General features: G+C 36.8%; 1 protein-coding gene across 1 annotated transcript in view; it reads right to left on the reverse strand.

Annotated features, from left to right (window-relative positions):
- The window catches only part of LOC107749802 (mediator of RNA polymerase II transcription subunit 29-like), a 30917-nt gene extending 6822 nt beyond the window's left edge, over positions 1 to 24095 (reverse strand). Inside the window, exon 1 of the mRNA XM_016564980.1 lies at positions 24020 to 24095. Coding sequence (XP_016420466.1) covers positions 24020 to 24055 — 36 coding nt within the window. The 5' untranslated portion in view covers positions 24056 to 24095. The remainder of the gene's footprint in view (positions 1 to 24019) is intronic.
- Between the last annotated feature and the right edge of the window lie 2550 nt (positions 24096 to 26645).

Raw genomic sequence — 26645 nt, forward strand, 5'->3', positions numbered from 1 at the left:
TAACCACAGAGGATTCAGACCAGACCCTGCCTTCCCAGAGCCACGGAGGTTTGTTTTCGTTGGCTTTGTCTGAATGCACCCCTCCACCCGAGCAGTCCAGCTAGGCATTCCCATATTCCCATTCCCACAGAAGAAACGCTCCCCAGCCTCTTCCCTCCCTACTCCCATCCAAATCCTGAAAACACATGCGTAACCGGAGTAGAACATTAATCACAGACCATTATGAAGACGTGGAGAGATAACTACTTCACGTCTGGCATTCCGTCTATGGCAGAACGCAATGATCTGCTTCACGTCATAAAGACACAAACACAAAATGAAATTACTGGGTTTATTATGTTGTGTGAATTCAATTAAATCTCAAATTACATATGCTTAGCATCACACACAGCTAATATCATGCTCAAGAACAAGCAGAGGTAATCTGAGGCACTAACAGACACTCCTAGCATGAATCTGGTCTAATCATCTTTGCTTGTAGCAGGCAGGGTGGTGAAACGGCTTCCCATGGGGAATATCGTGGTGCTTTGCAGTGGAAATGAATGGCTTGTCTGCAGCACTAGTGCTGGTAATGGATATTGATCCAGCACTTGGGTATGTGCAGCTGGAATGAAGAGCTGGTTTAGATGCTTTTGTTGGTTGTGTTAGGGCTGTGCCTGAGAATTGTCCATGCATGACTCGGTTTGCCATTAAGAACTACAACTTCTAATGATTCTAAACAACACTCACATCTGTTACTTCTTAAAGGAACAGTTCGCTGAAAAATGAACATTCTCTCATCATTTAGTCAGCTCCAGTCACCAATCACTTACAGTCATCTGGGTTTGGAACAACAGGAGGGTGAGTAAATGACGCCAGGATTTAAATTTTTCAGGCGAACTATCCCTTTAAGATATTATGAGTAATGTTTGAACATTATTTAAACATTTTCTGTTTCGTCAGCCGCTCAAATGCTCTGCAAAGCCCAAGGAAAGAAAACAGTGAGTTGATTAGTACGATAATAATCAGCGACTCTCTCACAAATCCAACAGAGAGATATGAATAAAAACCTTGGTTTTCCCTCCAAGCGAACGCTAGATGGCGCCTGCGCACTCTCACAGTCCTAAACAAAAACAGAACGCCCGGGCGGCGCGTTTAACCGCTTGATCCTCCTCAAGAGTTTACGCTGAGCTTTTCTTTATCTTTATCGATTGTAAAAACCCAAGTCTGTTCTCTGTCTAGTCAGCCCAGTGTATTGGTGAACATAAATTATTAATGGGCTCATAACTCCGTGACTTGTGAATATACGACATGTTTTAGTCTGTCAGGACGCAGCTTTGCGCTCTATTCGGGAAAGCTCGCCAAGTTAAACAGCGTTTCCGATTGTGCATTTCAGTGTGCATTTAATAGATTAGATATCACAGCAGCAGAGGTTATCAAAGCAATCCGCTGCCTTTGTTGTCGAACAGAATGCAACCGTTCCTGTGCGTACAAGACGGTAACAAAGAAAGAGAGATATGTTTAACCCTGTCAAATCTATCGGTGCGGGAAGAAATGTAAATTTAGATTGCTCTCTCTCTCCCTCTCTCTCGCTGCATTGCAAAGTACGATATCAATAGAATAAAGTAATAGTATAATGGTCCCATTATACATTAAGTGTCTTTAAATACTATGTAATTAATAATAAAATAATGAATTGTTAGGTACAATGTACCTATTGTGTTCATGTTGAATTGCAAAACATTTTAGGTGTAAACTACAGAAATGACTAACTACAGCCAGTTGCATAAACTACTTCGACTAGTCTTGAAATTTAGTCAGTCAATTTTTTTCTTCAAGACTGGTCATAACTTTTGAAATTCAGTTTCATAAAATGGTAGCTATTGTTCTAATTTGAATCTGAAAAGTAAGACCACTTGGTTAACGGCTAGTTAGTGAAACTAGTTCTTAAGACACAGTCTAAACATTGTGACAACTCTGCCAGTTCATGCAACTGGCCCCAGATGTAATTACAGGATGGTATTTTCGAATATAAGTACAGTGTAAAAACATGTGTACACAATATGTGCATTGTATCAAATTATTAATTTAAATGTAAGTAAGGACACTTAATATAAAGTGGGTCCTAATAGATCAAATTAAACAATAGTATAAAAAAGAATATAATTAGAAGTGCAGAATAACATTTCAAAATGACATTAATTAAAAGTTATTTAAAGGTATAATGATGAAAAACAGCACTAAATATGCCCTAAACCACATAAAAGAGACATAATTACCCATAGCAAACTAAAAAGAGAAATAAAACCAATTATGCATTACGCTCCCCAGCCTCTTCCCTCCCTACTCCCATCCAAATCCTGAAAACACATGCGTAACCGGAGTAGAACATTAATCACAGACCATTATGAAGACGTGGAGAGATAACTACTTCACGTCTGGCATTCCGTCTATGGCAGAACGCAATGATCTGCTTCACGTCATAAAGACACAAACACAAAATGAAATTACTGGGTTTATTATGTTGTGTGAATTCAATTAAATCTCAAATTACATATGCTTAGCATCACACACAGCTAATATCATGCTCAAGAACAAGCAGAGGTAATCTGAGGCACTAACAGACACTCCTAGCATGAATCTGGTCTAATCATCTTTGCTTGTAGCAGGCAGGGTGGTGAAACGGCTTCCCATGGGGAATATCGTGGTGCTTTGCAGTGGAAATGAATGGCTTGTTGTTAGGTACAATGTACCTATTGTGTTCATGTTGAATTGCAAAACATTTTAGGTGTAAACTACAGAAATGACTAACTACAGCCAGTTGCATAAACTACTTCGACTAGTCTTGAAATTTAGTCATCCAATTTTTTTCTTCAAGACTGGTCATAACTTTTGAAATTCAGTTTCATAAAATGGTAGCTATTGTTCTAATTTGAATCTGAAAAGTAAGACCACTTGGTTAACGGCTAGTTAGTGAAACTAGTTCTTAAGACACAGTCTAAACATTGTGACAACTCTGCCAGTTCATGCAACTGGCCCCAGATGTAATTACAGGATGGTATTTTCGAATATAAGTACAGTGTAAAAACATGTGTACACAATATGTGCATTGTATCAAATTATTAATTTAAATGTAAGTAAGGACACTTAATATAAAGTGGGTCCTAATAGATCAAATTAAACAATAGTATAAAAAAGAATATAATTAGAAGTGCAGAATAACATTTCAAAATGACATTAATTAAAAGTTATTTAAAGGTATAATGATGAAAAACAGCACTAAATATGCCCTAAACCACATAAAAGAGACATAATTACCCATAGCAAACTAAAAAGAGAAATAAAACCAATTATGCATTTGCGTGCTACTGAGCATGAAAGGATGTTCTCTCACTTAACCCAGAGCATGCATGTTTGACCTTGCTTTTGTCATCTAAAGCAAGGGTTATTATACATTTCAATAGTTTGTTCTTCTTTCGTTTTAGTTTTTATTTCATTATTTTTGTTTTGTTTTTTAAAAAGTGATATTTTGAGTTTATTTTGCATAGTTTTAAAATACTTATATTCCTTTACAAGATTTTTTATTTATTTTTTGGGGTCACTGATTGCAAATTTACTCACTCCAAAACCTCACATACAGAGAGTGAACTGTGGTTGGCTGTTATACTATGGAGACCCTCATTCATAAACTATTACATTCCTCCAATCTTCAACTTTTGGTTACATCCTTGATTTGAGACCCCAAATTAAAGACCATGTAAGGCTTTATTTGCCAAAAACAAGCGGTACGTCAAATCTCTCTCTATATAGGTCCATTCTCCAGGATTTAGCTAATTGTCATGGGAAAATGTCTGAGAAGCAGCAGTGCAAGACTATAGGAAGGGACAGGGAGAGAGAAAGAGAGAGAGCGAGAGGGAGTTGTTGTTGAATGTCAGTGAAGTCGCTTTGTCAAGCAACTCTGAGTGACCTTGCTGGGAGTAATGAGGGGGAGGGACAGAGAAAGAGGGAACGCTTATGACTGCAAGAGTTAGGAATAAATGAAATGGGGATGAATGGAGTGGACAGAAAGCGAGGAATAAGAAGAGAGAATGGGACTGACTCAGGCACACAACTTTTGCAAAAAAGGTAGAATTAGAAAGCGCAGTGGATAATGGAAGCAGACACGAGACAGATAGAAAGAGAAAGTACATGCAAGGAAAGTGTGCGAGAGAAAGTGGGACAGAGTTGTGTAGAGCGCTCTGCTGTGCCGTCCTGGCAGAAGTCCAGCTGTCCAGAGCACAGGCAGACACTATGTACTGCTTTTATCTCCACGGTAACCAAGTTTATTTATGTATATTGCCTTGATGGTGGGGTTAAAGCGCTATGAAATGATGACTGACACAATACTGACCTTCTTTACAAATGCATGCTGAATATATGAGTGTCTGCCTTGAATCGATAACCTCTGATAATATTTAATATGCAAGCTATGCATGCCCTGATTTATGCGTGTGCACACAAGGCGATATGTACATGTACATGTGTGTGTGATAGTGGGAACAGCTCACATCATTGGGCATGAGAGGAGGATGTTAATGAATGTGACGCCTGACCTACTTCCACAACAACACATATCAGCTCTCTCTTTCTCTCTCTCCTTCTCTGTATGTATGGCTTGGAGACATTGTACCATGTCTACCATATACACCCTATCACAAAAATCCAGTTCTTAGGGCGCTGAGGATATCCTCATGTTTTGTTCAGACACTGTAAAAATAGATTTCAGGTTTAAAAAAAAAGAATAAAAAAAAGCGAATAAAGATCGGAGGTGTGTGGGTGGATGGATGTGAAGGAGAGAACAAGCTCCCCCAGTCTTGCTGCTTTGAAGCCTGCTAACTATCCTGGGACCCTTTGAAACACCGCCTCAAATTCCCGAACTGTTCCTGGCACGCACTTCTGCACACACACACACACACACACACACACACACACACACACACCCCCCCACCAGCGCCACACAACACACACACTCTCACACACACAACACACACACACACACACACACACATCCCCCTACCAGTGCCAGACACTGGAAAGAGTAAGATGCACACACACACACACACACACCCATCCCCCTACCAGTGCCAGACACTAGAAATAGTAAGATGCACACACGCACATATACACACACACACTTGTGTGATAAGGCATGCCCACATACTGCATTCGCACAAAACATATTTGCACATTAAAAATGTTCTCACACATACAGTTCACACATTCACACACACCTGGGCTTAGTGCCGCTAAGAGCCGCTGCCAGCCTAGTGTTAACTTGGCAGAGTGCTTAATTTATTCGGCATTCATTCCTGCCGCAGCTGGGCTCTGTGTCCTCAACCTTGCAGAACCGCGCCGGGGCTACGATATCTTAAGCACAGCTCTCGGCACCTTCGGCCCTGGCGGACCATTCTAATTATTACTTAGTAAATTCTTGAATTGCTTTACTTTACCTTGGCTTTCTTTTAAGATCCGTCTCAGCAGTTCTGTAACAATGAGGCTCTCTTTCTCCGCGCTGAATGCAGAGGCTTATTTGTTTGCATTTGTCCGAGCTAGGCCCCACCCGAAATACCCTGGAACCATATTCTCTACCATCTGTGTACACCCCCCTCTCGCCCCTCTCCTGTCCACCCTCCTCCCTCCATTCCACCTCAGGGCAAGGTCACTCGGGACGGGCTCTGCTTAGCCGCTACACTAGAACACAAAGACAACATGGTCGGCCTTCAATTGCATCTGACCGAGTGTTTTATTAAGCCATTTTAGTCACTGTTGTCTTATACTGTTAGCATGAATATTCTCCCCACTGTGTCATTCCTGTTTTAATCTCTTACTGTACACTGAATAATAATGTTAACCGAATAAACAATTATACTAATTATTGAAATCTTCTAGTATTAAAAGAGCTCTATAGAAACTGAATCAATTCAAATTCTCAATGCATGAGTTCTCATTAGTTATAGACCAATATATCAACCAGAAGGATATTGGGTGTTGGTTGGCTAACTAATATGTTAGCTCAATAGATAATGCATATTTTCAAATGTTTATATTTTTAATTAATTTAATTTAATAGATAATTAAATGTACATACATTTAACAATTTATTAGTTAATTGAATTAAAAAATATTTAGCCTACATTTAATTTTAAATGAAATAATACAATAAATAAAATAGATCATAGAGGTTAGTACAATTTAATTAAAATTCATTGTGCCAATTTGCTAAAATGATATTTAAATATTTTTAAATGAAGTTATAAATTATTAAATTTAGATATGTTTAATAATTTATTAAATTGAACGTATGCGCATGTTATGTTGAAAATGTATATAGAATGTTAGTAAATTAATTAATTTTAATTCTTTTAAATTCTATTTAAATATTTTTACATTAAGTAATAAATTATTACATTTACATTAAGTCAATAATTTATTACATTTTTTTTTGTAAATTAATTAAAATAATAATGATAGAGGTTAGTACAATTTAATAAAAAAATATATAAATATAAAAAATGAATACATAGAAAAATAAACAATCAAACAAACAAATAAAAAGCATATATCTACATTATACCAGCCAGCGACTGGTCACCGGTAACTGAATTGAAAATGACGGTTGACTACTAGTTCACATGTTGCATTTACAGTCTCTTCCACGAAAAACACAGGCTGCTGTTTGCTGCCCTGATGTCTTACAGTCCCTGATGGGGGACAGACCTCTGGCATTTCTTCTTTTTTGATCTGATCACATGTTCAGCCTTTGCGTTTCTCATCTACTGGGCAAACACAGCGTCTGTTTGACTACACAGACAGGAGGGCTTTGTTTCCAATGTAGACTGTTTACAGGGAGAGAGAAGTTTGATTTCCATGTAGTTCTCTTGAGATCCTGATACCTTGCAGGTGTATGTGTGTGTGAGTGTGTGTGTGTGTGTGTGTGCGCGAGTGTGGTGCAGAATACCAAGCAGGTCTGGTGGCTCATATCTAATAACGAGGAGGGAATGGGGAGAGATTATTAGAAACAAAGAAATGAAGAGCAGTGTGTGTTGCTACTGTGCACTATTCCATCTCTCCTATTCGAAACCAAAGACAATTCTTCAATTAAAACACATATATGCTTGTTTTTCTATCATCGTGTTGACTTTTCATTGACTTCTATTGTTTTATACTGAGCTAATGATATTTTCTATACCCTTCCCCCTAAAAACAACAACAACAATAATAACAATATTATTATTATTATTAGATTTTCATTAAAGGGATAGTTGAAAAGTCATTCACAAAAATGAAAATTCTGTCATTAATGTATTTTTTTCTTCTGTGGAACATAAAAGAAGATATTTTGAGAAATGTCCCAGTACTTTTTTGTCCATACACTTTCAGATTTTCTTCCTACCCAAACATTGTAACTTTAGGGTACAACATCTTATTTATTAATTTTGCACTTTTTTTCTGACAGTGGAAGTCAATGGTAACCAAAACTGCTTGGCTACCAACATCCTTTAAAATACCTTCTTTTGTGTTACGCAGAAGAAATAAAATAACGCAGGTTTGGAATGACATGAGAGTGAGTAAATGAAGACAGATTTTTGGGTGCGCTAACACTCTTAGACATTATTTTGCATGTTTCTTCAGCTGTTTTCTCATGAACTGCTGGCTAGTTCACAAAATTCAAGTAAAACTTGCACACAAGGAAATAATTGGCCAAAGTTATTAATTTGCTCTATAAACCAGATATGTGAAGATGCAATCTCCCTATGAGGCTTCCTCACATTACAAAACACACAACATTAAACAACAAAACTTCAGCAAGGTTCAGCCTGCATCCTCTGGGATACACATGATAAAGCTAAATGTCCACATTTTAGTTTAAAGATCACTGAAGCACAAAAACATGTTTTAAATAAGCACTTCAGCAGCACATCACAAAGAGCGTATGTGTAGTTATTATGGAACTAAGCTGAAAGAGGTTTTAATTATTCATCCTCAGTTTAGAGTTAGAAAGAGAGATGTTTGTAATACCACAGTGGTCTGAGAGATCTCAGTGAACATGCCGTGGCTCCTCTGGCTTTCAGTTTGCAAAAACAGTCAACAGCACACCAGAACTTCCTTCCTGTAGACCACAAGTGTGTGTGTGTGTACGAAGAGGGATGAACATCAGGCAGTGCTACTTCTGTCTGAGCAGCAGCACAACACCTTCCCTAGAGGTTATTCATGCAGACACACACACTTCCCTCATTCCTCGGTCATTATGAGACTCTTTTATTATTTAACTCTCTCTCTCTCTCCATCCCTGTTCAATCTGCTCAATTCCACTCTTATGCTAACACACATGTGCTCTGAAACACACACACACACACACACACACACACTTCCAATGATCAGGTTAATTATATTTTCTATCAGCTAACCCAACCTCTACCCCTAAACTTACCCCTCACAGAAACATGTGCAGAACACTACAATTAAATAAAAACATATTTTGGCTGATTTATATGTTTTATTTAAACTAGTGAGGACACTAGTGTCCTCAATAGTAATTTGTCAAAGTATTTCACAATATAAGTTAGGAAATTTGGTCCTCACAAGTATAGTCAAAACAAGAACACACACACACACACACACACACACACACACAGGTTTGTTTTTGTGAAACGTGGGGACATCCCGTAGGCGTAATGGATTGTATACTGTACAAACTGTATGTGCTATTGCCCTACACCAACCCTACCCCTAAACCTACCCCTCACAGGAAACTTTGTGCTATTTCAGATTTTCAATACACTCCATTCTGTGTGATTTATATGCGTTTTGAAAAGTGGGGACATGGGGTAATGTCCTGAAAAGTCACCTTCTCCTTGTAATACCTATGTCATACCCTTGTCATTATACAAATGTATGTCCTCATTTGTCACAAAAACGCGGACACACACACACACACACACACACACACAGAGTCTGAGAGGGATGGTGGGGGGATTACTGCTGTCAGGATAGATCAGCTGCTTAGACCACTCACCCTTGTCTAAATCAGACTGGTAGAAGCTACATGAAACAGACAATCCCTTACAAACACTTTATAAACACTTCAGATGCTCTTTCTAAATCTGTAAACCTGTGCTTATTAGCCTCTAATACACTCCACAAAGCTACCATGACAGGTTGTCGCCCTAAAATAACACTCATTCCGTAGGGTTTTATCTTCCTCTAACCACACAAATCTTTTTGTAATGCATTAAAGGTTTGGCTTCCATTTCAGGATGAGTGAAAGACATACAGGAACTGCTGAAATAACCATTTAAATTAATCATGAATATGATTCAATTTAATATTAAATGAATATTTAAATTAAGCTGAATCATAAACCATGTCTGTTGGCTAAAAGCTCAAGAAAATGCTATAAACCCCAACAGGGTGGTCAGTACCCAGACTCACTTGGCTACTGACTAAATAAATATATGGATTAAAAATAGAAATAAGGCTGCATTTATTTAATCAAAAATACAGTAAAACTATTTGTTTTAATATTGGGAAATATTACATTTGAAATATTTTAATATATTTTAAAATGCTATTTATTTCTGTGATGGCAAAGCTGAATTTTCAACAGCCCGATCCTTCAGAAATCATTCTAATATGCTGATTTAGTGCTCAAGAAATGTTTGTTTCAGCTGTGCTGCTTTATTTTTGTGAAAACTGTAATACCTTTTTCTTCAGGATTTTTTAATGAATTAAAGTTCAAAAGAACAGCATTTATTTGAAATAGAAATCTTTTGGAACATTATAAATGTCTTTACTGTCACTTTTGATCAATTTAATGCAAGCAAACCCTTGCTTATATAAAAATATTAAATATAAAAAAATCTTACTTTTGTGTATATGATAATGCTATATATACACATTTGTATTTTAAAAAGCACTGAAGCACAAAACCAGGTACAACGGTCAAATATACAGTTTACCAATTACAGTTTAACATTACATGGAAACTGACCCCAGCATGTCTTGATTGACCAATTTGGAGTATTCCAAAGAGACATGTAATCAAAATAATGCATGAGATGTGTGTGTGTGTGTTCTGTGACGTCTGCAGCCCGTTCAAGGTACTCTGTCATCTTTATTGAAGGGAGACCTTGAGATCCACCAATTCTTTTCTTTCCTCATGCAAGGATAGCAATTTAAATCCACTGATAACATGTACGCACACACGCACACACACTACATGTCCTTGGGCACTTTCTCCCTTTATTTATCTAGTATCCCAGTATCACTCCCCTCTCCATTGTCATGATGCAGAAATGTGAGAGGATCTAAAAAACCCATGTGTTTTTATGTGGCTGCTTTTTCTTCTCTTTTTTCCTAGTATGATAACCAGAGCTAGTCTGATCAGGAAGGGGAGGAGCTATCAGAAAGATGTGGAGATTCTAAACTAAGTCCACTAAACAGTCAAAGCTTCAGGTTGTTACAACGTTTTTTTTTTTTTTTTATCAATCGAATATCAAGTACAATAAAATCTACACCGATAACATCGATGTTACGGTGATTTTCTAAGATAATCATGGGTAATTATAGTCGTTAAACAATAAAACAAAAACATTACTAACATCAAATATAAAACATTAACAGCTTCTACAGTGTAGTGAGTTTCTGCTGTAAATGCCACAAAGAGATAGATGTCTAATTTAGCTTGCTTGTTATTGATATATATGAAATAAAATTATGCTTTTCTTGCTAACAAGACATTTTACCACTTTGAAGTTTGATACGCATGAACTTTCTTGCTGAATAAATAACTAAAAGGTTAGTGTTAAAACAGGTATTTGTAATCCAGAATCAACCTTCTTAATCAGCATCAGACATATTGATATTTCAAGATCGATTTGCCCATCTCTCTTCCACTCTCATTCTTCCCTCCGTCTCTTATTCTGTTTTACTTTCTTGAACTTGTTTCTTTGTTTTCACTCTCTTTCACCCTCCGTTGTTTCTTTAATAACGCATGGTAATCCTGGATGAATGAATTAGGTTAATGCTGGGGACCAGGTCACATAAACAATATATTCTCTCTCTCTTTCCATCTCACTCTCATGCTCAGTAAGCATGGACTGTTCTTTTAAGCACTGCACACCCGGTTTCATTTGGTAAATTGATTGGGAGATTTGTGTGCTGAGTGGAAGATAAAGCCCCATGGGATGAGTGAAGGAGCCGCCACCATTAAAACTGACAGATGTCAAACACGCAAACACGAATAGCACGTTAAGGGGCCACAGTGGCATATCATTACGTTTATTTATTGTTATTTAAAAGAGGAAACCAAATGAAACCTCCTTTTTCACCCTCTTACTCTGTCATTAGCTACTTGTATTAAACATCGAAACACAGCCAAGTACCTCATATGCAATTTAAAAGGCATTATACCGAGCACTTGACTCGTGTACAACTATTTAATGATTCAAGGGAATGTTTCGATGAGCAATTCTTAAAGTTACGAACAAATCATGCTGGGAAAAATAAAAGAGGCAGAATTGGAATTTTATAAAACAAACTGGTGTTAACATGTTATTGGAGATCTGTCTAATTATGCATGCCACATTCTCGCCCATACGTTCCTCTGCAAGAGTGCGACAGAGGAGGCAGGAATGAACATCCATGTGTGTGATGATCCCCTGTTGGAGAGGGAATGAAACGGGATAGAATGTAAGAGATGGATTCACTTTCGTAACATTTGCTGCTGGACCGCCAACTTTAATCCTGGCTTTAATCATGTCTAAATTATTCTGGAAAGTATGTCACTGCAATATGTTAGTGTTATACTGGAATCGTTGACATGCAGATTCATCCACCAATATTACAGACAACAAGTTTCAGGAAAAAAAACTGACATACTACCGTTCAAAAATGAAGGGTCAGTAAGATTATAAATACTTTATAATATTTAAGATTTATATTTCAGATAAATGCTGTACTTTCTATTCATCAAAGCATCTTGAAAAAAATGTATCATGTTTTCCATAAAAGTATTTTGTATTATTAAAGTATCACTGATGTCTTTAATTTCTGAAGGATCATGTGACACTGAAGACTGGAGCAATGGCTGCTGAAAATTCAGCTTTGTCATCAAGGAATAAATTATCATTGAAATATATTAAAATAGAACACAGTTATTTTAAATAGCAATAACATTTCACAATATTACTGTTTTTTTTTAACTGTATTTTTTAACATGGAAGACTTGATAAGACTTCTTTCAAAAACATTAAAAAAATCTTACCGACCCCTATAACTTTTGAATGGTTGTTTATTCACAAACTGTCTATTGCTGATGCTGGTTGTCGTATCTTTAAGGTGGTCTAAGTATCTACAACTATGCTTCTCTTTTCACCCACATACTGTATAATGAATAGTTGTTTTACACAGGTCAAGCCGAGAGAGGTTTTCAAGTAATGTCAGACTAACCACTAACACAAACCATCCTGTAGGCTCTCTCTCTCTCTCTCTCTCACTCACACACACACACACACACACACAGGTTTGTTTTTGTGAATTGTGGGGACATTCCATAGGCGTAATGGTTTTTATACTGTACAAACTGTATGTGCTATTGCCCTACACCTAAATCTACTCCTTACAGGAAACTTTGTGCATTTTTACTTTCTCAAAAAAACTCACTCTGTATGATTTATAAGCATTTTGAAAAATGGGGACATGGGGTAATGTCCTCATAAGTCACCTTCTCCTTGTAATACCTATGTCATACCCATGTCATTATACAAATTTGTGTCCTCATATGTCACAAAAATACGTATGCACACACACACACACACACACGTGTATAACAGACAGGAACAAACACATATGTACAAGTGGTCGACTTGTTAGCTTAGACTGTAGCCACACCCCTCAGCATGTTCCTCAGCCAATGGGAGCAAAGGATTGGGTGTGTCTATGGCTTATGGCATTAGTTGAGTAGATTTCACAAAATAAACCACAGTGTTATGACTGAACCTTAAGTGTTGCACAATCTGAAAGAATTCACTTTGTACTCTACAATATGCCTGTTAGAATAATTTCTAGTTGTGAGGAGCATGTTTGCATGAGTGTATAAACGTGGGTGTTTATAGTTCGGTTTTTTGAATAGACGCAGTAAAGCAGAGCATTTATTTCTGCTGTGCAACTCTTTTAGATCTGCTCGTGTTAATGACCAGTGGATTTAGCACAACCTTTCTATTCATCTGTGGTTACTACATATGAAATTAAAATAAACAAAACAACAGTCTAATTTAGACTGATTTGCTAATGAACCATTAAGACCAAATTGTGAACCAGATTCATTCAAAAGAAAGACTCAAAGCAATGATTTGTAATGTTCAGACAACACTATGTGAGCGCGTTTTACTCTACAGAAGAGCAATATCCAGCTGATTAAATATTTAGAGCGTAGCGCAACTACAAAATGCATCTTCACTTCAGACATTTCCATGACTTTCCATTACTTTTCACTCTTTTGCATGGTTTGAAAAATTGGTTTTAAATTCCCAGCTACTTCCAAAATACCCTGAAATTGCTTTTTTTCGGTCTAATATAAGGCTATACTTTGACATACACAATTCTCCACTGCGATATGATGCTCTGATATTAGGCACTGAAATATTTGTAGCGTACTACCACCAGTAAATGATCGCAATTTTTTAGATGCTTTGTGATTGTTGTATTTTACACCCTTAAAATAACATATTTATAGCTGAGAGTGCATTATTATCGGGACAGATGAGATGGATGGGGAGAAAAAGGACGAGAGAGAGAAATCAATTATGTTGAAACAGTGACACACTGCACTTGACTGATATCTTTAACCTGCTCAAGACAACACATCCTTATTAAAGCTACGACACCCATTAAACGCACAAACCAGACTCAGATCTGGTAATTCTCTAAACGCACCGCAGCATTTTTCATTCCTGCTCAACATAAAAGTAGAACAAAGGCTCAAAAGCTCAGTGCTAGCTTTACGCCATCACCCTCTCTTTTTTCCTCTCCCTCCTCGTCATTTTCTCCCTCTTCTGTATTCTCCTGTATTCTCCTTCATCACTCTCTCCACAGGGTGTCTGGAAGAAGGCGAGGAAAAGACAACAACAAACGACTGCATGTCAGACAGAATGAATGGTAGAAGAGAGAGAGAGAAAGCGAGAGAGAGAGAAACACACCCAAACAGGAGCAGGAAGGCGCTGAGAGGAGAAAAGACTGAATCAGCATCCACCAGAGCAAGAGCTGCTTTCTAGATCACTGTTTCTCAACTGCTTTGGCTTCGGGCTTAGCTGTTACATTATAACAGAGTGGCGACCCAACGCAGACCCAAAATTGTTTATCGTGCAAAAGTAAATGAGAATGGCTCTGAACTTTTGACTTTCATGCTTTCTGCAGCCAATAATTCACTAAAAGCACAAACCTTGGATACATGATTCTTTGTTAATAACTATAAGAAAACTATAATAAAAATATTTGGCAATAATAAAAAAAGAACAGACTCAAACTGTCTGAGCTGAAGGTTTTGCTACTCAAAAAGTACTTTCCTTGGCCTCTGAAGCGAGTGTTCTTTTCTGCCAATGTCACCAAGTTTATACCAGCTGGTAAAATAGCATTATAATCCGATATCAAACTTAACTTTAAATGATTCAATCAAGTCAAGTCCCATCCTATATTATTTCCCACTCAATATACTGTTCCATTCAGAAATATATCACATTACTCAGGTTTACTTGCATTTTTTTAAATGCTGTCTTTAAGACACATACTTTTATATACAGAGGCACTGATATGAAACAGATCTAGCATGGTCACTATTAAAGTTACACAGATTTGACGTAACGAAGACATGAACAAATGTAGTAAAGCACCATGTATTAAATGTACTCTGGCAAGCAGATACACTAGAGGTAGGTAGGTAGGTAGCTTTTTATTGTCATTCAACTGTACATACAGAATGCACATATGAACGAAATTCCGTTCCACTGGCTCATAAATACTGCACTAACTAAACACGTACCATAAAATCAATATAAAAATATATATATAATAAAAATTGCAACAGTGTTCATTTAAAAGAATATAGCACTAAAAGGAATGACAGCAGCATATAAATATTAAATAATGCACATAGTAATTATTTAGAGCTGTCAAACAGCCAGTCATCATTGTCAACACATGGCTTCATGTCATGTTAGACTCAATCTGACATTTATATAACCCGCTGTAACACAAACACAGTGTCTAACCAAATCCAAAAGTCATCACACACGTGGCTGGTCATGTAGCCTAGTTTGTATGAACTGATGTTAAATATACAAAGAGCGCAGTTTAGCAACATCAGCCGGGAATTATAGACTAAACAGGAATTTACAGTATGACAACGATACAGAGTGAAACACAGTTCATGAATGAATTTGTGTTTTTAAATGAACCCTTTAAGCACCTGGACAGTACTCATCCACTTTAATGCACTGGGATTTTAAGTAGTTCAAACCAATGAAACGTTCACATTCCGAGAGAGATGTGAACGTTTCATTGGTTTGAACTACTTAATGAACATGCACTTCACTGAACAAGTCACTATTTGAGACGTGAATGAGGCATCTTGTTCATGAATGAGGATCTGCTGATTTAAATAATACTTGTTTTGGGGAGAGAACGGCATTGCATCACTATGTCAATTTCCATCACATAAAAAAATCACGCTTTTGTAAATTATAATTTTAACAAAAATGTATGAAGTCATAATTTCTGATATTATGAGTTAAAAATCATGATTATGATAAAAAGTCACAATTACGATATACTAAATTATAACTATCATTTAAACGTCAAAATTATGACATCAATTATGAGTTTTTATCTCAAACTCAATTTCAACTAATTTAACTTAGTAAGTCACAATTCTGGCGTTTTATATCAAAATATGACTTACATTATATATGACTTATATTAATATTACATATTTTAGTTTAGATTTTTTTCTTGTATGACGGAAACAGGTTTTCATTCATTACATGCTTATTTTGGTTTTTAATCCTAGCAAAGAAACAAATACAGAAAGCATTTACAGTAACAAATACAGTAGCATTTGTCTTAATTGTGAACAGCAAATCTATTGTTTTTACATTTAAAACCTAACCTATTAAATATGTTTTTGCTTGAAAAGTGTGCTCATGTTATCTGTCTTTAAAATACCCTTTAAGCACCTGGACAGTACTCATCCACTTTAATGCACTGGGATTTTAAGTAGTTCAAACCAATGAAACGTTCACATTCCGAGAGAGATGTGAACGTTTCATTGGTTTGAACTACTTAATGAACATGCACTTCACTGAACAAGTCACTATTTGAGACGTGAATGAGGCATCTTGTTCATGAATGAGGATCTGCTGATTTAAATAATACTTGTTTTGGGGAGAGAACGGCATTGCATCACTATGTCAATTTCCATCACATAAAAAAATCACGCTTTTGTAAATTATAATTTTAACAAAAATGTATGAAGTCATAATTTCTGATATTATGAGTTAAAAATCATGATTATGATAAAAAGTCACAATTACGATATACTAAATTATAACTATCATTTAAACGTCAAAATTATGACATCAATTATGACTTTTTATCTCAAACTCAATTTCAACTAATTTAACTTAGTAAGTCACAATTCTGGCGTTTTATATCAAAATATGACTTACATTATATATGACTTATATTAATATTACATATTTTAGTTTAGATTTTTTTCTTGTATGACGGAAACAGGTTTTCATTCATTACATGCTTATTTTGGTTTTTAATCCTAGCAAAGAAACAAATACAGAAAGCATTTACAGTAACAAATACAGTAGCATTTGTCTTAATTGTGAACAGCAAATCTATTGTTTTTACATTTAAAACCTAACCTATTAAATATGTTTTTGCTTGAAAAGTGTGCTCATGTTATCTGTCTTTAAAATAAACATAATTTGCTTTGACATATCTTCATATTGTACACATCTTAAACAGAAGAAAATGACTTACATCCAAGAGGCTGTTTTTTTTGTTTTTGATATTTAAAAAATCAGAGTTCTTGTGTAGGTGGATATTTTTATAGAGTGTGTATATTACTCAGATACTTTTAGAGAGAGAGAGAGTGTGTGTGTGTGTGAAGCAGCTCCCAGAACTCAGTCGCCAAGACTGTCTCACTCTGTCTGCCTCCTGTCTGTCTCTCCCTTTCCGCCTCCACATTCTCCCTCCCTCCCTCTCTCTCTCTCTCTCTTCTTCCCTCTCCACTAAACTCACATACTCTCTCTTTCTCAGTGTCGTTCACACACTATGCTTTTTCTGTATGTCTGCCTCATTCTCCTGTCTGGAGTCAGACTCTCTCAGTGTCTCTACAATGACACTCCTCTCCTCCCTCCCTCTCTCTCTTCCTCTAGCATCCGTCCCCTCCTTTCTCCCCCACAGTAAGATGAAAAAATGAGAGAATTAAACATGAGCTGCCTTTAAAAAGACAGAGAGAGAGCATTTGGTGCAGATGGATTTAATCGTTGCCATTCTTGCTAAAACAGCAACAACACGCACGCACACGCGCGCACACCCACACACACACACACACACACACACACACAACAAAGAATCAGAGAGGATAGCTAAATGTATTTGACATTGACTGAGAGTACGTCTGTAGATTTTGGCAGCTGGAAATGTGAGTATGAAGGGCAGGAATATACATTTGTGTGTTTAGAAAGCAGGCAGAACCCTCTCGTTCTCTTATTAAAATACTGATGAGGGGTTGGATTGCTGAATGTCCTCTCTATCTCTGTCTCTCTTTTCTCTCTGTCTCCTCTGGGCACAAAGCACAGAAGCTGACACAACAAGGCTTCTTTCTTTTACACATTGAATAAAATTAAAGGAGGCATTTAGTCTAAGACCTCCTTGTCAGTTTCTTTACAATAAATCAAGATATCATTTGTGTCCTTAATATGAGCTCTTCAGTAAAGGCTGTGTAAAGTGAACATTTAGGACATTAAACATTTATATATAGATACATACATACATACAAACATACACTATTTAAAGGAACACTCCACTATTTTTGAAAATAGGCTCATTTCTTAACTCCCCTAGAGTTAAACAGTTGAGTTTTACCATTTTCGAATCCATTCAGCCGATCTCCGGGTCTGGCGGTAGCACTTTTAGCTGTAGCTTAGCATAGATTGAATCTGATTAGACCGTTAGCATCTCGCTCGCTCGAACTTTGCTGCTGTACCATGGGTGCAGCAGGCGTAATGATATTACGCAGCGCCTGAAAATAGTCCCCAGCACGCTCCCTGTGCAAGCAGGTGGTCACGTTGGTTATGTTGACGGAAGTTAGCCTATTTTCAGGCGCTGCGTAATATCATTGCGCCTGCTGCACCCATGGTACGGCAGCAAAGTTCCTTGATTATTACACCGGAATGAGAGTATAGTTCCTAACCATGTCGGCCTGGAAAATCTCAACTTTTCATTTTCCGTCGGTCTTAGTACACGATGAAACTACAGAAGAGTCAAGTTTTAAATAGGAAAAATATAGAAACTCTTTGGTCATTTTTGAGCGAGATGCTAACAGTCTAATCAGATTCAATGATCTATGCTAAGCTACAGCTGAAAGTGATACGGCCAGACCCGGAGATTGGCTGAATGGATTCAAAAACAGTAAAACTCAACTATTTAACTCTAGGGGAGTTGGAAAATGAGCCTATTTTCAAAAATAGTGGAGTGTTCCTTTAAGTTATATAACCTATAAGGTGGCTTTTTATTTGTATTTTGTATAAATTAGCTACAATTTGACGTTGTCACTCTAGTCATTCTGATTGTATTTGTGATATTTAAATATAACTTAAAAAAGTTATATGTGTAGTTGATTATGGTTCCTACGTCACTCATAAAAAGTTCTGATTACAGTTGATTACAACTGGATCCCATAGTCAGCAATTACCAAGAGAACTGATACTTCTGTAAAATATGTAATTTTTTAGAACACTATTCTTTTATCAGAAAATATAATAATTAAATTATACACCAAAACTTTCAAGTTTCCAAAACTAAGGTGTAGCTTCCAAATCACAGCAATTGTTCCCATTTCAAAAAAGACTTACGGTTTAGTGAGGAAGAGTGAGAATCAGCTAGTTGTGAACTCCAGAACTGATTCACTGACTCATTGAGTCTGATTCAAACCAGCAAGGTTGAGGCTGTTTCAGTAATCTTTTTAACCGACTCATTTAAAAAAAAAAAAAGGTTCACAGACGAGTCATTAGTTTATTAATCGGACATCACGGCTCACACTGTGTTTGTAGCTGCACACAGGAAAGAGTGGGGTGCACTCTAATCGGATGATATCTAAATCTCATATTGGCCACACAAAAAGCTTTCCCAACAAGATTTTAAGTTGTTTTTGCATTTCTGACCTTTTTGTCACAGTCTAGAGTTCTACACATAACATGTCAATGAACTTTTTTCAACATCAAGATCCTAAAATTAATAGTCAATTTCCATTTAAACATCTTAAAAGCCATATTTGCCTTCACTAGTTGATATTAAATAGTCCCGTGATGTGACAATTGAATGAAGTATACAAAATTAAAGACATAAAAGCTGCATCCACAAAAATGAATAAATAAAAGAATTAGCAAATAATTACAAAAATTATTTTTACAGTAGCTTTATATGGAGTACAACATCATGCAGGACACACCAACTTTCAAAATAAAAAAACAAACACAAACACATAAAATGTGGGGAAATGTGCTCTTGTGGCAGTGTGACCTGCTCTCCCTTTGTCTGTCTGTCTCTATATTTCTCTCAGACACATTTATGTACAGCTGACCCACTTAGAGCTTTTAAAAATGGTTAAAATCACTGAACGTGCCCAAGCAGAAGAGAGGCGCAAAACAAGGCTAGACTCTCCACACCCTGCTGGGAAGACTGCTGTGGATGTGTGTGAATGTGTGTGTGTGTTTGGTGTTGGCATGCAATATTTTCTCCCGTGTATATAGCCAACCCCCTCAACCCACCATTTCAGCCTTGAAGGAAGGACATGAACACACAAACAAGAGAGAAAAGAGAGCGATACATACATATAGGGGAGCGAGGGGCACAAAGTAATGCGGGGTTAGTTGTAACACACGTGGTTTGAATATTTCCACACATGCTAGCATAACAAAATTTACAGTATTTATTAGTTACCATATCAACAATATATAGAAAAAAATGTGCGCCAAAATAAACAAATCTTTTGAAGATATCGCTGAACATTTTTTTTTTACCATAGTAAAATTAAAATTCTGGCTTAAGTAAATTTTTCTTTGAGGGTAAATAAAGAAAAACATATACACTGCAATTATGAAACAAAGCGACATATTTGTACTAGACAAGTGTAAAATTACTGTGGATAAAAAAAATTATATTCTGAACCCCATGTGGATTTACACAAACTGAGAAATCAAAAAGTGTTACTTTGTGCCCCGCTCTCCCCTACATACCAACAAGGCTGAGTGGAGATCAGTGTTAATTAAAATAAAAATTATAAAAATTATTTTCGTTGAATTAAATAAAGGTGTAATAAAATAAATTACAATTATTAGATGAAAAATTTAAACTTATTTCAGTTAGTCACCAAGGCAACAATGTACTAAAGTATTAAAATTACTAACTAAAACTCAAATAAAAATAAATGGAATTAAAAATAAATTACATTTTATATTTATATAAATATAAAAAGAAATTACAAAAATACAAAATCACGAAACAAAATTACCAAAACTTACTAAATTAAACTGAAAATATAAAAAAAGATATTTGAAGCTAAATGAATAAATACTATAATAGTATTTAAATAATACAACAACAACAACACTGGTGGAGATTGTTAATGGTGGGAGAGAGAATGTCTTTGTGTATGAATACAGTCAGACTAAACACAGCAATTTGTCATACAGTATATACACTTTAGTCGAACTAAAATTCACAAATTCAAACTAACAGACCCAGATAACACAACTGCACCTCATCTTCGTCCAGCATGCATACAAAATAATCACTGACTTCAGTGCTGTGCTTGCTCTGAAAGATGTATATTTAATCCTTCAAATGTTCAGTTATGCTTTGTGTCATGTACTTAGAGATGATGACTGTATTTTGACTACCAAAAGTCTCAACATCATTTTTTCATAAACAAAACATTCCAAAGCCAAATCATCTATAAAGGACTTTTAGGAGAGATCAAAGTTGATACTGAGATAGCACAGTTCCTAACTGAACCCTTATAAATTCAACTCTCTCCAGAAAACCACGTCTCCACCTTGCTTTGATATCACACAAATGCTTTCCTTCTGACCTCAGATTCACCGAGTCACTTAAACATCAATTTAGCACTAGTGAAATGACATCAAAAATGTCTCTAGTCACATAAACCAATCAGCTAAAGCCCCACCTGGGGTTCTCCAGCAACCACTTAAACACACAGAGAGGTAGATAGAAGCAGCTATGCTTGTGACATGACAGCACACACCACAGACACAAATTAGGCATGTTTATAGCCTGTAGGCTTTGTGTGAGAGAGTGTGTATATTCAGTACATGTGGTCAAGAGGATACGGGGTAAAAAAAATATTCTCCACTGCTGCTGTGAGGGCAATTAAACATCTCTCTCTTTCTCTCTCTCTCTCTAAAATCCCACATAGAAATGTACTTTCTCGACATTTAACAACCCCTGTCCCCATCCTCTCTCCTCTCTTTCTTGCTTCTTCCTGGTTTACAATCATTAGTTCTGGGTTTTTTATAATAAATTAATCGCTCTAAAGGTTTTTGTTTTCTTACTTTCCCGAATGGAGGAGTCTCAGAGGGGTTACAAAGATAAAAAAAAGCAATCTCACTTCTGCTTTTGAGCTCACAGACAAACAGACTTCCTCCACAAACTGTAAGCATGACAGCGAGAGAAGAGAGAGAGGTGTTCAGTAGGAGGAGGGAATCCCCACTTGAGTCAAGAAAGCTGCTCCTGCTGGGAAAATACCTGTGTTGCTGTAGAGTTCTTGTGAATTACGAGTCTTGATAACAATCAAACTTTTGTTTTCTACTCGTTTGTGCTCCTCAAGGAAATAGACGTACATGGTCTGTTTATTATAAGTAACATCACACAGATTTACCAAAACGGTTTCAAACACTTTCCTATTAAGTCGTTTCTTGTGTAAATATATACATATATGTTTTTAAATAAGTTCATTCATAAAGTTATATTTATTTATATATTATATATATTTATATAGAAATGTAAATCAGATGATGTATAAATCTCAATTTCGAAAAATTGACCCTTATGACTGGTTTTGTGGTCCAGGGTCACATATATAAATTAATTAAATACATTAAAAATATTATTTATAAATGTTAAATTCAAATAATGCAACTTCAATTAACAAATAACATTTAAATCAGAATGTTTAACATTAGAAATTACTAAAAGGACAAAAAAAACATCAATCTAATCTTAAAAATAAAATATTGTGAGTTGAGTAGTTAAATGTGTGTGTGTGTGTGTGTGTGTGTGTGAGTGAGTGAGTGAGTGAGTGAGTGAGTGAGTGAGTGAGTGAGTGAGTGTTTTGGGGGGATAGAAGTTTTGAGTCCCTCTTTAGTTTGCAACCATGCATGTCAAGACACTAAAGAAACCGGCCCCCTTTTCTCTTTCTTCCTCAATCTCAGTCTCCTCTAAAATTCATTATCTTTTATTGGTGTGATGAAAGAGGACTACTGGGCTGAAAGAGATGAAAGAGAGCTTCAAACAGACCGCCCCGCAGGAGACAGAATGCACAGCGGCACTTTGAAACTCTATAGGCTCTATAGGCCACACACACACGCCTTTGCTCTTTACTGCATAAACAAACACATATTCTCACTTCAGAGCAAAAAAATTAATAAAACTCTAGATCTTCTCGTTTTTTTCATTCAAGAAATAATATTTTTAGATATGACACAGTAACAAAACAACTGAAAGAACAGTAATTTTGGCCCTATCCTAATTAACAGAGATGGACTGAGCATGTTCAGCCTTTTAGCATGAATGCTAATCACATACAAAGACTCACATTCCTTCACTCTCTGTTCAGCTGTCCATTCAATTAACCTTTGGAGCTTCCTAACTGCCCCCCTTATACACACATCAGAGTTGGAACACCCACTCCCCTCCCTTCCCATGGTACACACCACAGGGTGCCCACTCCATCTTTCAGAAACAGTCTCCCCCAGTATGAAGTGAGCACACCCAAAGCTCCACAAGCTAATGGAAAAACCAGGGCTGTAATTCCCTCTTCTTATATCTTTGGATTTTTAATTGCTTACTTCTAGAAGTCCTGCATAAAACGTAATTCTTTTTACACTTTTTCAATGCGCTAAATCATTTGTCGACTCTATAAATCAAGAATTTTGAAGACAACACAGATGCATCACAGTCTTAGGAAATAACAACTATAGAGGTCATCTATTGCTTGCACTTAAAAGTAAAGTGTCAGTTTCGTGCCACTACTGACACCAAATAGAATCACAAAAATAAAATTGTCTACATCCACCCCGCTCCCATCTTCCGCTGTTTGGCCAGACCATCTAAGAACAACAAAGTTTACACTCTTTGGAAAGTCAGCCAAAGACTGGCTTAATTTAATTTGTCTCTGCACATTAACCTGGGGTAAAAGAAAGTAAAATGTACTCGCCTCACCTATACACTATAGTAAAACTTGTACAAACTGACAGAGACTGTTCTGTATTCAACTCTATTTTCTACATTTATAAAACACATCAAGTTAGACATAAAGAAAGCACTATTCCTGAAGGTAATGAATTTCCTAAAGGTCACATCAAAAGTTGATTTTTATACTAACTGTCTGGCTTTATATCATTTGTGAAAATATGTTTTGTAATATATGACATTCCACACATAAGTTTAACAAGCAAGCAATGGTACTCACATCTCTGCAGTGAGGCACGATACCACCAGCAGGCATCCCCCTTTGCACACGCTGTGGCAAAAGATGTCCATGTCCTGTGGCTGAGAGAGAGAGAGAGAGAGAGAGAGTCAGTTTTGGGGGGATAGAAGTTTTGAGTCCCTCTTTAGTTTGCAACCATGCATGTCAAGACACTAAAGAAACCGGCCCCCTTTTCTCTTTCTTCCTCAATCTCAGTCTCCTCTAAAATTCATTATCTTTTATTGGTGTGATGAAAGAGGACTACTGGGCTGAAAGAGAGGGATTCTGTCTTCAAACAGACCGCCCCGCAGGAGACAGAATGCACAGCGGCACTTTGAAACTCTATAGGCATACACACACACACACACACGCCTTTGCTCTTTACTGCATAAACAAACACATATTCTCACTTCAGAGCAAAAAAATTAATAAAACTCTAGATCTTCTCGTTTTTTTCATTCAAGAAATAATATTTTTAGATATGACACAGTAACAAAACAACTGAAAGAACAGTAATTTTGGCCCTATCCTAATTAACAGAGATGGACTGAGCATGTTCAGCCTTTTAGCATGAATGCTAATCACATACAAAGACTCACATTCCTTCACTCTCTGTTCAGCTGTCCATTCAATTAACCTTTGGAGCTTCCTAACTGCCCCCCTTATACACACATCAGAGTTGGAACACCCACTCCCCTCCCTTCCCATGGTACACACCACAGGGTGCCCACTCCATCTTTCAGAAACAGTCTCCCCCAGTATGAAGTGAGCACACCCAAAGCTCCACAAGCTAATGGAAAAACCAGGGCTGTAATTCCCTCTTCTTATATCTTTGGATTTTTAATTGCTTACTTCTAGAAGTCCTGCATAAAACGTAATTCTTTTTACACTTTTTCAATGCGCTAAATCATTTGTCGACTCTATAAATCAAGAATTTTGAAGACAACACAGATGCATCACAGTCTTAGGAAATAACAACTATAGAGGTCATCTATTGCTTGCACTTAAAAGTAAAGTGTCAGTTTCGTGCCACTACTGACACCAAATAGAATCACAAAAATAAAATTGTCTACATCCACCCCGCTCCCATCTTCCGCTGTTTGGCCAGACCATCTAAGAACAACAAAGTTTACACTCTTTGGAAAGTCAGCCAAAGACTGGCTTAATTTAATTTGTCTCTGCACATTAACCTGGGGTAAAAGAAAGTAAAATGTACTCGCCTCACCTATACACTATAGTAAAACTTGTACAAACTGACAGAGACTGTTCTGTATTCAACTCTATTTTCTACATTTATAAAACACATCAAGTTAGACATAAAGAAAGCACTATTCCTGAAGGTAATGAATTTCCTAAAGGTCACATCAAAAGTTGATTTTTATACTAACTGTCTGGCTTTATATCATTTGTGAAAATATGTTTTGTAATATATGACATTCCACACATAAGTTTAACAAGCAAGCAATGGTACTCACATCTCTGCAGTGAGGCACGATACCACCAGCAGGCATCCCCCTTTGCACACGCTGTGGCAAAAGATGTCCATGTCCTGTGGCTGATGTGGGCGTCGTGGGCTGCATGCTAGCATTGCGGTATGCTCCCACAGTCAGAGGACCCAGTTTGGTCACAGAGGGATTGGGGTCAAAATGACGTAACGGCTTGGTGTTGTTGAAAGAGTATGGTTCTGGACCCATACCAGCTGTGGTGGTCTTGTTTAGTTGCAGCTGTGAGGGTTTTCCCTGTGCCTGCATTAGGAGATTGAGGCTACTGGGTGGCTGGTTGGATGTGATGGCCTTGAACAGCTGACTAGACATTGCAGGTGCTTGAGTATTTTGTGAGTTGCTCTGTTCAGCTGTCCATTCAATTAACCTTTGGAGCTTCCTAACTGCCCCCCTTATACACACATCAGAGTTGGAACACCCACTCCCCTCCCTTCCCATGGTACACACCACAGGGTGCCCACTCCATCTTTCAGAAACAGTCTCCCCCAGTATGAAGTGAGCACACCCAAAGCTCCACAAGCTAATGGAAAAACCAGGGCTGTAATTCCCTCTTCTTATATCTTTGGATTTTTAATTGCTTACTTCTAGAAGTCCTGCATAAAACGTAATTCTTTTTACACTTTTTCAATGCGCTAAATCATTTGTCGACTCTATAAATCAAGAATTTTGAAGACAACACAGATGCATCACAGTCTTAGGAAATAACAACTATAGAGGTCATCTATTGCTTGCACTTAAAAGTAAAGTGTCAGTTTCGTGCCACTACTGACACCAAATAGAATCACAAAAATAAAATTGTCTACATCCACCCCGCTCCCATCTTCCGCTGTTTGGCCAGACCATCTAAGAACAACAAAGTTTACACTCTTTGGAAAGTCAGCCAAAGACTGGCTTAATTTAATTTGTCTCTGCACATTAACCTGGGGTAAAAGAAAGTAAAATGTACTCGCCTCACCTATACACTATAGTAAAACTTGTACAAACTGACAGAGACTGTTCTGTATTCAACTCTATTTTCTACATTTATAAAACACATCAAGTTAGACATAAAGAAAGCACTATTCCTGAAGGTAATGAATTTCCTAAAGGTCACATCAAAAGTTGATTTTTATACTAACTGTCTGGCT

The sequence above is a fragment of the Sinocyclocheilus rhinocerous genome, unplaced genomic scaffold (assembly GCF_001515625.1).
Source record: "Sinocyclocheilus rhinocerous isolate Xijiao unplaced genomic scaffold, SAMN03320098_v1.1 scaffold1131, whole genome shotgun sequence".
In the NCBI taxonomy this organism is placed as follows: Eukaryota; Metazoa; Chordata; class Actinopteri; order Cypriniformes; family Cyprinidae; genus Sinocyclocheilus; species Sinocyclocheilus rhinocerous.